At 41.2% G+C, this 15,261-nt stretch overlaps 2 protein-coding genes and 1 pseudogene across 2 annotated transcripts in view; 1 reads left to right on the forward strand and 2 right to left on the reverse strand.

Annotated features, from left to right (window-relative positions):
* Nucleotides 1-3,641: 3,641 nt before the first annotated feature.
* Nucleotides 3,642-9,586, reverse strand: gas8 (growth arrest-specific 8). Its single transcript, XM_054770705.1, has 11 exons — nucleotides 9,477-9,586; nucleotides 9,261-9,356; nucleotides 8,784-8,981; nucleotides 8,474-8,674; nucleotides 7,114-7,168; nucleotides 6,172-6,377; nucleotides 4,595-4,750; nucleotides 4,435-4,515; nucleotides 4,137-4,346; nucleotides 3,977-4,042; nucleotides 3,642-3,901 (listed from the first exon to the last, which is right to left on the reverse strand). Exons 1-11 carry the CDS (start codon nucleotides 9,477-9,479, stop codon nucleotides 3,815-3,817), a joined length of 1,359 nt encoding a protein of 452 aa, XP_054626680.1. The 5' UTR covers nucleotides 9,480-9,586; the 3' UTR covers nucleotides 3,642-3,814.
* Nucleotides 9,587-9,751: 165 nt separating this feature from the next.
* On the reverse strand, nucleotides 9,752-13,610 carry LOC129178453 (transcription factor E2F5-like; annotated as a pseudogene).
* A 40-nt stretch (nucleotides 13,611-13,650) lies between these two features.
* The window catches only part of si:ch211-122f10.4 (cathepsin A-like), a 6,281-nt gene continuing 4,670 nt past the window's right edge, over nucleotides 13,651-15,261 (forward strand). Inside the window, exons 1-2 of the mRNA XM_054770704.1 lie at nucleotides 13,651-13,952; nucleotides 15,127-15,238. Coding sequence (XP_054626679.1) covers nucleotides 13,783-13,952; nucleotides 15,127-15,238 — 282 coding nt within the window. The 5' untranslated portion in view covers nucleotides 13,651-13,782. The remainder of the gene's footprint in view (nucleotides 13,953-15,126; nucleotides 15,239-15,261) is intronic.

The raw sequence follows: 15,261 nt of genomic DNA on the forward strand, positions 1-15,261 counted from the left end.
TGTTAGTGAGACGCCAAGACTTCAGTAATGACCTCCACAGAGGTGAAATTAGGTTATAAACGGCGATCAGCTTCATTTTGTAAATGTTATTTAGAAAGCTAGTGATCTGCAGTAAAAAAAAAAAAACAACAAAAAAAAAAACACAATTTATATTCATTCTTATTTGGAGTTCATTTGGAAAACTCAAGAAGGCACATCATAGTGACACATTTGTTAATAAATAAACCTACCAAGGATTAAACCCTGTTTAATGTTCTTCTATGTGAATGGGCAAACATTCCCAGAATAGTGGAGGCTGTTTGCAATGGGAAGGGGGATGGGACGAATTATATTTACTTCAATTTTTATTTCCTGTAGGTCAGGGGAATCCATCGTATGTTTAATTGGCTTGTGGCACATTCTAAATATTAAATTCAACATGACCTGCATTCAAACATTACAAAGAAGAATTATGACAACACTGAAAATAATATATATATTTTACTGTGTTCAATATACTAACAATAAAGAACATCAAGGTGGCCCCAGCATCCTTCAGTTTTGATGTATGTGGCTTACATATGAAAACATGACATGCAGATATTTTTGGAATGTGCGTAGAAATTCAAATATTAACCAATTAAGCTTACAAGAAATAACAATAATAATCTTCTGAAGCTTAAATATTTTTATGACTTCTGAAAATCCATCTATCCCTTTTCTCACATATAACCAGTCAAGGACAGGCCACATAAATACACAACTATTCACTCTCACAGTAAACACAGGCAATTTATTTTGATTTGATTTATTTCAACAGTTGAACGTTTCAACAATTGAACAATATACAACACATATCACAATTCATAATTCGACATGTCAATGTCCACGCCGTCCATTTGTATTTGCACATAAGTATCCTTTCTGATATTACCAAATAGCCGTTATTTCAGAGTTATTTCAGGGTTCAGAGATAATCTGTTTTTATCAAACCATCTTTTTAGTATAGTCATTTCATCTGCGATTTTTCTTATTAGCTTGTGCGCCCTCTCCAGAACAGAATGCGGTAGTGTCATCTGCAAATAATACTAGCTTTAGGTCTGTCACTACGCAATACGAAGCCAGAACGCAATCGGTCCTGCGCATGCGCAAGCACTACGTCGCTTCCTCCATTCATTTTTACGATAGCGTTTCTGCGACGTCACGTGCTGTGGTAGTTCCATCCATCCATCCATTTTCTATACCGCTTCTCCTCATTAGGGTCGCGTGGGCATGCTGGAGCCTATCCCAGCTGACTTCGGGCGACAGGCGGGGTACACCCTGGACTGGCCAGCCAATCGCAGGGAACATATCGACAAACAACCATTCACACTCACATTCATACCTATGGACAATTTAGAGTTACCAATTAACCTCACCTGCATGTTTTTGAAATGTGGGAGGAAGCCGGAGTACCCGGAGAAAACCCACGCGCAACGTGCTAACCACTAGACCACCGTGCAGCCGCTGTGGTAGTTATTATTTTTTAAATGTATGAACATAAATGGTCAACAACCATACTTCATAAACGTAATATGTTGGGTGGTTATTTTATAAGTGACTCTTGATAAAATACTTACTTAGCATGGGGATGTTTCTATCGTCTTATGCCAGAACACCTCCCAGTTGACCAGGAGGTCAACTGGGAGCAGTCTTTTCCGTGTTTTCCTGCTCTTCTGCAGGAACCAAGATGACAAGGCGTCACCATAAGGACAAATTTTATTTCTCCCCAAATCAAAACTCCCATTTCCTTCAAGATTGGTGAGTGCTTGTTTTCCTATTTGGACTCAGGTCACTTCGGTTGCTCGATCCCGAGGAGTGAGATTATGTTGAATTAATCTGTTCCATTTCTGGTATCTTCTTCAACGTTATACGGTGTGTTGAGCGTTTTCTGAAACTTGTAAAGTTTCTCAAGAGCAATGTTTGTTCCGATGTTTGTCCCTGCGCTTGACCAGTTTGGATGAATCAGTCAGTGATTTGAGTCTTTGGTCGGATGAAGGATTCATTTGTGTTGTAATTGGGTCTTTATAAACTGCCAAGCGACAGGAAGTTGCGTTTGGAATATCTGTTTTGTCCTGTGAAGAACGCAAGGGGTTTTCTTGTTCCACTGATGGTTTGCCCTTTTGGGCCATTTCTTTTAGAAAAATTGCCTCCCACTTTGGTTGAATGCGTCTGTTTTCCATTTGTAGTGGCCCACTCTGTCACTCCAAATCTATTTTGCCTTCCAGTGTCGTCCGTGCAGATGTGAAGATTTTAGCAATGTTGAAATATCTTGGAATAGCTTCCTGAAGAGTTTGAATCGCTCTTGCGTTTTCACTCTACAAGTCCTACTTGAATCACTTGGTTTATGCTCCATTTAACATACAGGACACTACCATGGGTTTTGTCACTGCCGCCAGAGAAAGTGATTTTATTCAGTCTCCCTTGCCAGTCTGGTATTGTGAAATCTGTGTGCCGTTGAATTTGTGCAATTTGCACATATTCCTACGGTAAATCTTTTCTGAACAACTCCGCTGTTGGTGTGAAACTCAAGCCTGTCGTCTCATACAGCTGACGTACTGTTGTTTACACTTAACTCATTAGCCATATTAATGTTGGCTGAGTGATTTGCTCCTTACAGGTATTACAACATTGGTTCTGTTGCTCTTGTATTGTGCAATATACTTGGGGTGGGGGAAAAATGACCATGTGGTCAAAGTGTGTCAAATTCATTTGAACTTTCTCATGCACTCCAACTCATTATTAAAGTAAAACTATTAAGTTGTTAGATATTAGTTTCCCAGGTGGGCAATAAAATGTGCCTTCAATTATCACCTCCTTCCAATTAACGCAGCATCCTCTTTGTTGTTTAAGCAAATAAACACCCTAGTTGGAATTCCAGCATTTACAATATTGATACTTGACAGAAATGGACAATAAAGCCTGATTATAATACAGGGTGACACAAAAAAACTTTTTAACAATCCAATAAAACCAAGAGTGATGGAAGACAAATATTTTATTCATAGTAACTGAAACCTTAAAACATGCCATTTAAGAAACAATGATGGAATTTTCTTTTTTTTCTTTAAATTACGTCCTGTAGATGGCATCCTCCTGTACGAATGCATTCTTGAAATCTGCTGTTGAGATTCCTCATTGACCGCTGCAACATGTCAGCAGGGATACTGTGAATTTCATCCTTTTAACTCATCCAGAGTTCTTGGTCGAGTCATGTACACTTTGCTCTTGAGATAGCCCCACAAGAAAAAAAATCACAAACAGACGAATCTGGCGATCTAGAGGGCCAGGGAACGTTACCGAATCTTGAGATCACACGGTTACCGAACAATTCTCGCACAGCCTCCAATGATTGCCGTGCAGTGTGTGGTGTCGCTCCATCCTGTTGAAACCACGTTTCTTGAACGTGTGGAAAATTGTTCAATTCAGGTGTAACCAAGGATTGTAACATCTCCACGTAGCGATTCGCAGTGACAGTCACGGAGATCCTCCGTTCATTAAAAAAAAAAATAAAGGTCCGATGATCCCATGTTTTTCTAAAACATTTTTATGGCTAGCGCACGCTGTTGCCCGTTCCACTGATCCATGGTTACTAAAATGGCGGAGTGTTTACTTGCTCAAGGTCACCGTCTCGCAGTGGTGCCACTTGCTCATGTCTGCCAATACGCACTTCAAAAATTCCCGTTTTTTTGAGTCACCCAGTATTTACATTCAATTCATCAAGTCAACCAAATGGAATCGGCAGGCCTGGATTCTGTCTTTTGATTTGAGGACCATCTCACACCCGATTGCGAAATCAAGAATACGTTACACAAAGTTGCCCCACAGGAACACCGAGAGCTATTCGCTTTGTCTCCAAGTTCAGCAGTAAATCCCAACGAGCCTGTCAAGATGAACGCTTGTTTCAATACAACATGTCACGCAAACATGACTTATTTTTGTTGAATGCAACACCAACCTTGGAAATCTGAGTTATTTTATACTGTAAATCCCTAATGAACTTATTGCTGGAATGAATCTCAGCCTGTCAGAGGAAAAGTATGAATATTCAGTTTAAGCGTGACAGAAAGTGTTTTAACAGTTTTACTGGTGCTTAAAAACTATGATGATTACAGTACCTTCACTCTGTTTGTGGCCCCACTCAGCACGGTTTGGTCCACGTTGGAGACCAAGATCACAGAAGAGATCTTCACTTCTGTCGCCTCTAAGCTCTCCGTCAGGGCCTTCACTTTCTGCTCCAGCTTCATATTCTTCTCATCCTCTTGCTGTTGAAACCTTTCTACACTCTGATTGAGGGTCTTGTGGAGCTCGTCTCGCTCTTGCTGAAGCTGGAAAAATATTCAGCACAGGCCTACATGGTCACTGATTCATCAGAGTGTCCTTGAATGCAACACTTAGCTTTTTATCTGGTTTTACCTTGCTAAACTTCTGCTGCAGTTGCTCTAATTTCTGTTTCTGATCATGCAGTTCTTTTTCTTTCCTCTTTTCAATGGGGTCCTGTTGAAAGCTTAAGCTCAATCCAGTGGAAACAACACGTATATGAAATATTAAATGTTCATACAAAACAAAACAGAACCTCTTTCCTGATAGGGTTCTTCATTTTTCGTTGAGCCTCAGCAATTTTCTCCTTGGCCTCCGATAGAAACTTAGTGAGGTGCTTGTTTTCTGGTAGAACCCTGGCCAGGTTCTTTTCCTTTTCCTTTTGTTTTGTCTTCATTTCTTCTATTTGTTTCTATTGGACAAACCATGAGGGTTAAAAGCTTACCGTAATTAGAATACAGGTACATTGGCAAATGTTTATTTGTGAACCAAAGATAACTTCAAGTTAAAGGCTTATTTTATTTAATAATAATATTGCAAAGAGACATAGTAGGGGATTCAGTTCAGAAACTGGCCACAACATTAGATACACCTAGACAACCTGGTGTAAGACATGTTCCATTTCCGTTGTCCATTCCATCCACGGCACTGTTAAAGACACTGTGTACGGACAGCATGTTCATTTTAAAGTGTGTTGATTATTGTGAGTGTAGTTTGCAGTGGTGTTAACTGCAGTGTGTTATCACCACTGCCACCACATGCTGATACATTAAACTTTGCTTAGAGCGGCTTATTGCTTTGAAGTATTTTCTTTGTAAACATATCATTTTGATGCAACTCTTGGAGTATGCAGGTGTACCTAATGGAGTCAGGTTGTAATAAGTCCATGGGTTAAAAGTAGGGATGCTACGATCAGGGTTTTATGCGGCCGATACCGATCATCCATGAGTGAAATCAGCAAGAAAAAGTGTACTTTTTTAATTTACTATTGGCTATATCAGGGGTCACCAACGTTTTTTCTTGTGAGAGCTACTTTTACAAAATGAAAATGGCCAAGAGCTACTCATTTTTATAACATTTTCATATCTTATTTCAACCCAAACAAAGCAAATATGCTTGTTTTACCAGAACATGAACAAAATGCTGGTATCCACAAGTCCTATTTTATATTTCAGAATACATTTCTTTCTGGTGTCCTCACATTAACTGAAAATCTAAATGAAAAGCAGGCTTGCAGGCGCCTCATGTGGTTGTGGGGGACTGCCTGGTGCCCGCGGCCACCACGTTGTTGACCCCTGGGCTATATGATATGAAAGAGGAACCATCAAATTTAGGCAAAAACATATTTGACTTACTTTTTCAAAAGCACTTTTCGGGCTAGCCGCCTTAGACCTCAGACTGCCACGCACACACGGCTACATTAGCCGCCGCCCGACCGATGATCACGTCACGAGCTTCAAAAACTCACCACACCCTGCCCCCCCAATGCCGCACCGAACTAAAGGTTATTAACCTGGCACCCTGGCGAGACATTTTTCGTGCAGGGTGCAAAACTTCTATCACTCTCACAACGACAGGTAGTCCCACACGGCAGACATGTTTGTTTTTGGGTTTGTGAAGGGAAAGTGAGCAGGAGACGGTCGCTATAGGCTGGATGCTGCAATGGGGGCGGAGCTGTCGGCGTTATAAAGCTTATAAAGCCTTTTCACGGCTGCTTTGTCACGGAAATCAGCTGATACTGATCGGTGGCCGATCGATCAGAGCACCCCTAGTTAAAAGTAAAGTACAAATGCGTCAAATTGTGTTACTTCGATATAATCAACAGTACTTCACCTTCAGTGACTCAGTGAGATCCAAATCTTGCTCCACGTTTCTATTGAGGAGCACGAGCGCGTCGTCAAATATTTTGCCATGGTCTCTGGTCACAGCGGTGATGTGACTGTTCCATTGATCCTCTCGCTCGCTCACTTCCTTTTTCCTCATGATGTCCATCTCCTGTTGCAACAGCTCCAGCTTTTCCTTGTACTGGGCCTCCGTTTCTACTCCCAATTACCAAAATGATGCAAAGGCATTAAAAAAGGGCAATTCACTGGGCTCATTTACACGCTGTCGTAGGTGCTCCTGCTTCTAGAGGTGAATCCAACAACAACACCCTGACATTTGTTAGAATTATTTCAGCAGTAGTAATACAATCAATAGTTATTGCTTTTACTGTAGTTTTATTATTGTTATTGATGCAGTTAATGTTATGTGTACCTGTCACTCACCCTTGTCTATGTAGTATTTTACTAACCCTGTAATAGCTGCTCTTGCTTCCTGAGCTGGAGCCAACACTTGCTATAATTGCTTACAGTTGTCATACTATTAATAGTTATGCTAAAAATAGATTGTTATTACCATAGCAGCATTATTTTTTTCTCATCCCTTCCTCTCTCCCTCCTCTCTATAGTTGCCTCCTGTTCTTCCGTTCTGTCTCTCTATCGCAACCCAGCTTGCTGGAGGGGGAGCTAGTCCCACCAGACTCCTCTCTCGCTTTCTCTCTACCGTCTGGCTCTCGAGTTCAATCCTCGTTGAGCCAGACCTGCCACCCTACACTGAGCCTCGGTTCTACTTAAGTTTCTTTACGAGTTTTTCCTTGCCTCTGTCTCCTAAGTTCTTGCTTATGTGGGGTTTGGTTGCTTTCCATTAATGAATAAGCAGTGTGGTTCTAAAAATGCACTGTTTAAAGTGCCTTGAGGTAAAATAATTGCACTATGCTTGACATTAGATGTTTACCTGCCTGTTGATTCTCCAAGCTTTGTTTTGTTTTAGCCACTTCTTCATTGTGTCCCTGTTGAGTTATGACAGACATTCAAATTAGCATCCCTAGACTTAACAATTTCCTAAAAATGTACTGCCCGGCCAAAAAAAAAAAAGAAAAAGGCCAACATCTGAGCACTAGGCAAATAGGTAGGAGTCTCCTATTGGATAGCTACTGCATGGGTGATTATGTTTCAGTTAACAAGTTCAATTAACAAGTTATTTAACCCTTAAAGACTCTGTCTGATACTGCCGTTTAACGATTCTATCTGCCTCTGTCTAAATATTTACATCAGACAATGTCATACGGCATGAAATTATAACTTTTTGGCCATGGCCGATAGACAGAACATCATGAGTAATGTCCAAATCCATCCATCCATCCATTTTCTATGCCGCTTGTCCTTACTAGCGTCGTGGGTATGCTGGAGCCTATCCCAGCTGACTTCAGGTGAGAGGCGAAGTACACCCTGGACTGGTCGCCAGTCAATAGCAGGGCACATATAGACAAACAACCATTCACACTCACATTCATACCTATGGACAATTTAGAGCCGCCAATTAACCTAACATGCATGTTTTTGGAATGTGGGAGGAAACCGTAGTACCTGGAGAAAACCCACGCAAGCAGAGAACATGCAAACTCCACACAGAGATGCCCAACGAAGACTCGAACCCAGGTCTTCCCGATCTCCTGACTGTGTGGCCAACATTCTAACCACTACGCCACACTGCGCCCCGCCACCAGTCAGAAAAGTTTAAAACGATTCCGCCTGAGTAATGATGAAAAGCGCAAAAAAACGTAAAAACGAGTAAAATATGTAAAATATGCTCTCCAAGGTTGGCCGTCGGATATTGTGAACATGTCCAAAGTTTGGCTAGTGCTGTCTGTCAACATCTAGATACGTCTGTAAGCCAGCTGAAAAATGAATTTAAGAAAATTCCAAACGTAAACATTTGTTTTTCAGATGGAATCGTAAAAAGGCACAGTGGGACAGAGCCTTAACTGATGCAGAGAGTAGCTTCTCATTTGGTAAAACATCGAAAGACCCATGCTGTGGCCGTGGAAAACATCTAAGGTGATTGTTGAAACTACAAAAATCAGGTTAAGAACTGTCCAACGCATTATTAAAGAGTTTAACGGACAGTGGTCCGAATCTCCCATCAAGATCTTTGCAAAAAGCAAATGCAGTGCTGGATAGAAATAAAAGTGACATTGCAGAAGCTTGTGGAAACATTGCCACAGCAAATCTAACCAAAGCCAAAGGCAGTCTAGCGAAATATTAGATGTGTGACCGTTTTTTGGCCAGGCAGTGTGTAAACACATCGCCCCCACCTGCTCCAGGTCGTCAACGAGGTATTCAATGCCAAGCTCATGTATGTCCAACCTGATTGCCGCCATCTTCCTGTGAAGCTCACTCTCCAGTCGGGCCTGTTCTTTTTGCATTGCCTCAGTGGATGTTAGACTGTCTGCTTTCAGCTCAGAGGTTGTGTTGTGGTGCTCACACAGCAGGTGCTTCATCTTCTGCTTATACACCTGTATGTTTATTATTGCGGTTGTAGTTTGCCGTGGCATAGAACTGCACTTTTTTGGATGATTTTCATACTTCTCCATCAGCCTGTGATGGTGACGAGCAGGTTCCTACCTTGATTTCTACCAGGTGGCGCCCCTCATCCTCCTCTATCTTCTTTTCTATGTTTCTGAGTTGAGCAGCGGCCTCTTCCAGGTGCTTCTTTGTCACATCCCAAAAGGAATGGATCTTATCCCGCTCTAGCTGGAAGTAGTTCCTCTCTTCCCGCTCTCTGTCCAGCTCTTCTCGCAGAACGATGATGTGCTCTATCATCTGGCAATCAGAGAGGTTTTATGTTGTCATCATGCCACATATGCGAAACACACCATTGCCACTTCATTGGCATAATCTCGTGAAATGCAAACATTTTCCTATTGCCTTTAGTTTGCAGTGTTGTACAACTGCACCATGGTTCCATGCTTGTATAACATGCAGAGCATGTTGAACTACATGAGAGGCAGGCCTGTCTTTTTTGTCACCACATGAACAATAAAGTTCATATCCACTTTATGGAGAAGCATCACTTTTCGGTCCTGTTTTCTATAGTCTGACCTGTTCCTTGGACAGCTCCTCCTTGGTGAGGCCATCTATGAGTGCAGCAGACTTCACCTTGGCTGACCGTTTACCCGAGCCCTTCTTTTTAGGAGGCTGGACAAAGTTAGCATGTTAACCAAACATTTCGTTAGATCCCCCATTTAGCGCGATTTAACAAGCTTATTGTATCATTTTTTATTCTTATAAAAAACAGGGATAAACGAACATGCTCACCATTGTTTACATGAAGTTTGCAGATATCAGGAAACGCAATACAGATCAAGCTCCAACCGTATTGCAAACACTTGTTTCCATAGCGACATAGCAAGCAGCTTCCTGGTTGGCGATTTTTTGTGTAGCTTTCCAAATCGCCACTAGAGGGCAGTAGATGCTACTCCATAGAACATGACCATGCCCAATTTGTAATGGCAATCATAAATTTGGTTCTAATTAATATTACCTCCCATCCTCCCATAAGGTGGACACAATATTATTAAACCTTTATTAGTTATATCAAATAAACAACCATTTAAAACAGCACGTATGTACACAATTTAAGATAAAATACTTTTCTTTGGGGGTCTGAGCACAATAGTCAAAGGTCAAGCACTCAGCCCAAAGACTTCACCGAGGTCTTCCATCCAGATTAGACACAACTTCAGTTGGGGGCAGAAAAACACGATGTAACGGAGACAAAACTGAGGAGGAAAAGAGGTTCATAAAGACCAAAACGAAACAAGCACAGTAAATAAATTATAAGCAGGAAAACGGCACTTACCTTCACATCTAATGAGCTCTGCTATTAGATCTGCACTCACAATTTCTACAAAAAATGCAACAGTTAAAACAATTGTAACAATTGAACAATTGAAAAGTTATAAAAAGTACGAATACCTTTTGTGGGCACCTGAAAGTCCACTGCTTCGTTTGATAAACCTTGCGTTGGAAACAAGAGGGGGATAAATAATAATGTACATCACTGTTAAAACAATGATACAGTAGCTGAAGAGCTTGTGTGTGTCCGTCTCACTTGACGTGGACATGACCAACTTGGCTCGATGTAAAATGTCATCAGGCGGTGGTAAGGACAGCAGGAGAGGGTGGGAGCTGATAGAGCTTTTATGAAGGAGTATGACATCAACGGGGCTGCTGACGCTTTTTATATGGATCTGATACTTTGCGGGGCTGTTTTGTACCTGGAAAATACACATGTATACACCAAAGTCATCGCATATGAATAACAGGACTGTGGAAACACTTACTGCCTTAGGTATGGGAACATCCACGTGTGTGCCTGAAGGCGCTCGTACTGCCAACAGTGTGTTGCCTGAAAGCAGAAGACGACAGGTGGCCATGTATGTGATTACACAAAATGTTTGGACAAAAGACTTTTAAAGAAAAAATCAATTATGCTCCGTTGGAACATCTCAGTGTGTGGAGTTTGCATGTTCTCCTCGTGTGTGTGTGTGTGGGTGTGTGTGTGTGTGTGTGTGTGTGTGTGTGTGTGTGATGAGGCAAAAAGCACTGATTCACTCAGGGAAATGTCGTTTGTCACCACCTGTGGGTTCGTGGACCCAAAATAAAAACGATTTGTCTTTTTCTGACTTTTTTCTCTGAAGAAATACAGTGGTGGCCAAAATTGTTAGAATGCCTGACAGATCTGAAAATATTAAGCTTTTTTTTGCCTCCAAAAATGATGATTTCATTTCGTAATGTTCAAGAAAAACGCAGGTGGGTGCTCTGAGCACAACAAATATCAGATGATGTGAATCCTACTTGTTTTTATCCACTTTTAACTTTAATATTTGGTGTGTCCACCTTCTGCAGCAATAACAGCAGCACATCTCTCTGGCATAGTGTCAATATGTTTCCGGAGAACACTAATGTTATGCCATGCCTTCTGCAATTCAAGACAAAGGCTTTCCTTTGAATGTATAATAGATCTGTCCAGTTTATTTTCCAACTTGCCGAAAATTTGCTCGATGGGGTTGAGGAAGGAGCATGATTGTGTGACATTGACAGTGAAATATGCCTAGCTTGTTTTTTTTTTTTTTAGAAAATTATCTAAATCTTCTTATAATGGCTCTATTCTATGCTTGCTTGAGCATAAAGATGACTTGGTAGATATTGTATTTGTTTTATGGGTATCTTAATGGCAAATTCAACAAAAACAATTGAAACCTCTTAAATGTGCCAAGTGTTCTCATAATTTTAGCCACCAGTGTACTGTATACTGTATACGGGTCAATACGGTCATCTGTTTTTGGGGTTGAACCTTTGCCATCATAAATCAAAAGCAAATTTAAATAATTTCAAAGTAATAAAAAGAATCCTTGATGGTGAAATAAACATGAATTACCACTGAAGCAGTCGCAGATATCTTCATAGTTCACATAGGTGAGCGTGGGCCTGAGTTAAGGTACATTTCAAAACCCCATTTTGTCAAAACATTCCAAGTATTAAAAGGTAAAAAAAGCAAAGCAAAAAGGAAAATATTCCACAAATCCTCTCCTTGCTCTAAGCTTGTGTCAAATGAAGAGAATGGTCAACAAATGCAATAATGCAACGTTACAAAGGATATGAACTGTACTCTTCTGTTGTGTTCCTGATGCTCTCTTCCAGCCAGAGTCTCTGGAGGTCCAACGTACACTCCTGCTGCTGCAGGTCGTTCAGCTCACACTTTAAACTGACCAGTCGGTTGGGTAACCCGAAGGTGTTCTTTTCACCTCTTCATTTGAAAAAGTATAGAGTATATTATCTGAACCGTATTTCAAAATGAACCTTTCTGATGCTGACTTACATCCACTTTACTATGTTCTTGGACGTTTTCACGATCAGGCCGATGCCTTCAAGCACGTTTGTGATGTCATAGATTCGCCTTTTCTGTTCCACAGCGAACAGTCTACCAGCCTGAAAGATTGGAGGAAACAAACTTTGTTATGTCTATGGCTTGATCAACAAAAGGAAAAGGAAAAAAAACTATAAATGACAATAATACAAACCTAAAGGGCCTCTTTATTTTGAATATGCCATAGTTAGCCCAAAACATAAAATGTATCAAACCGTTTTATTAATTTAAGCTACATTTAGTAGCAATGCACAAACTGAAGGAGATTAGATACATACATGTAATTTGGACATCAGTGTAGTCACAGGATCAATTGTATTTACAAAATTTAATGCAAGTGCCATTTTGTCCCATGTTGACAGTCCTTGAACGCACCTTCCAACTTTGTCCCACGCTGCACAGTACTACTGTACTACAGTTCTACTACTATACTGTATTTTTACCCTTTTTCTTTCACCTCACATTTGGTTCCAAATCCTGATACTATGTGGGAATGCGTAAAGGTATCATTTGATTACCTTATTGAGCGCTAATGTGCATATTTTTTCGGTACACAACTTCTCTGAAAAGCAATGTCCAGGCTCGTACTGGTGGATGGTGCGTTAAAAAACGCACCATCTCCGCAGACACACATACATAAATCTTAATCTTAAAAATATGACTTACTTGCCTGAGGTCCAGTTCGCCACCTTCTGCTTCTTGCAGCAATCTTACAAACTGTGTAGCCATCCTGTGGAGGCTCCTCAGACTTCTGTGACATTTGGTCATCGGGTCCAGCTTTGGGGAATCTTCTTCAAGGCTCTGTGGAATACTTTCACAATCCATGCTGCTTTGTCAAAGAGGAAAACAAACAACACGCTGTGATTCAGTTTGATTGAGCTGAGTAGAGCCTATCTATTTATTAAGTTTATTTAATCAACAATCTCCTGTAAATCTGTTAATAATTGTATTTTAATATACACTTCGTCAAAAAAGTTTGGGGTCACTTGCAAATTATTTTGTTTTCAAAGCAATAATAATTTGATCAACACATGATCTATAGTTTTGCACACAGCGTTATTATCAGCAACTCTGCAGGGGAGTAAACTTGTCATTATTGTAACGCGGGGGTGCTGTTAGGGCTTTCTTTTGAAAGGCTTGTACCGGAAAACCAGATCTTCCGTGTAACTTTTCGCCGCTAAAAACACATTTTAGTAGCCAAAGGCGCCACAACAGATATTTTAGGGTGGTTTGTTTAAAGTAAGTTCTTTCTTGGATAGGGCGTAAACAACAGAATAAATGAACTCTTCAGTTCGACGAAGCTGATGTTACAGTCGAAAGATGCGAACATCGAGAAACAAGTTAGTAAGTCCTGTACTCGAAGAATGTTCCAGCTGATGTGTGTCGAATGTGGTTGATCAGGTTGAAATGTCTACTATTTCGTCCAAATGTAAAACTGGTGTTCTCTTGAACTAATTAGACCAACTTCACTGACATCTGATAGCTTACTTGGCGTATGCGTTCCCCAGTCGTCAGTCCACTTTACCACCCTTCAAAATAAAACCACTTCGGCGTAATGGGACGTTAGTCACGTGATGATCACATGACGTTTACGAGGAAGTCACAAGCTACGGTATAAAATACCCCTCTCTTTTGGCTCTCTAACGCACGGGCTTTCATGTTGTTTCGGTTCCTTGTCAGGGAGCTTTTAAGATGTTAGCCGCTGGCCACTATGTAGCTTTGCTTGCAGCGTTCCAGCTCGGCTCTTGGGCTCACTATGCCCCCGACGAGGTGACCCATCTCCCCGGTATGACGTTCAAACCCAGTTACCGTCAGTGGTCGGGACACCTGCAGGCACGACCTGGCAAGTTTTTACACTACTGGTAAGGAACAACTACAAGTTAAGTACGTAGTTCCTTTAGTTAACATTTGTGGGGGGTGGTATGTGTGTGCACGCGTGTGTGTCTGTAAATTCTAAGCAAGAAAATTGTAATTTTATGCAGAATCCTGTAACTCTAGTGTGTTATTATTCTTATCATAGTGTAGTATACTCGGACATGACGAACGCAGCACACACGTAACCGTGTGTCCACCGACACAGACCTTATGTAGTACCTGGGCTGACCTGTGAGAGGCAGCAATGAGCCACTGGGCACCAAGCCTGCTGGAATATTTAAAGAAGAGCTCGGCTAGCCCGTTAGTTTATCGCCTAACTTAACTGCAATGGTATTTTTGGCAGCTCCATTGTAGAAGCATTGTAGTCAACAAACACTTGTGCAACATGTTGGTCCTCATTTCTTGAAGACCGTTTTTAGCTTTGCGCTGTTGGCTGCACTAACCAATCGCTATTTTTTTTTTTAATTTTTGCTTCCATCTCCTTTAGTTAGTTGGCTTCCTGTTTGGCTATTGTTTCCTTCCATGTGACCATCTCAGAGGCCTTGTCACTGCGAAATACGTACCCGGAACGCAATCTGTCCCGCGCATGCGCGAGGACTACGTCACTTTCTCCTTTAGCAAATTTTTACGACAGCGTGCTGTGGTAGTAATTATTTTTTAAATGTGTGAACATAAATGGTCAATAACCATACTTCATATATGTATTATGTTGGGAGGTTGTCTTATAAGTCACTCTTGTTAAAATACTTCGTTAGCATGGGGATGTTTCTATCGTCTTATGACATCCACCAAGACTGAGCTGCGTAAAAACTTCGGCATTGCACGTAGCGCAGATGTCATATGCGGTTATGTATAACATACATAAATAAATAGAATAAAATGGAAGTGATTGCGTTCCGGGAACGTATTGCGCAGTGACAGGCCTGACCGTCCTCAGTGTTGACCGCACAGGATTTTTGATCGTAACCAGGGTTGCCACTAGGAATTCTGGGCCCCTTGGGGGGGAAAAAAAATAAAAAAATCACCTTGTCCCCAATGAAGTGATTTCATCCCCAGTGCTACTCCGATCCTCTAGGGGCATAATTGCATGGTACAGTAGAACTTCTGATACGTTGATCACAGTTCAATTTAATTATCTAGCTGCTATCTGATCCTGTGCAGGTTTGTGACCTCTCAGAGGGACCCGGTCAAAGACCCGCTGGTGCTGTGGCTAAACGGAGGCCCAGGCTGCAGCTCGCTTGATGGATTCCTATCAGAGAATGGACCCTTCCATGTGAGCATACTCCACGTTTGCAG

Source organism: Dunckerocampus dactyliophorus, chromosome 3, assembly GCF_027744805.1.
Source record: "Dunckerocampus dactyliophorus isolate RoL2022-P2 chromosome 3, RoL_Ddac_1.1, whole genome shotgun sequence".
NCBI classification, from domain to species: Eukaryota; Metazoa; Chordata; class Actinopteri; order Syngnathiformes; family Syngnathidae; genus Dunckerocampus; species Dunckerocampus dactyliophorus.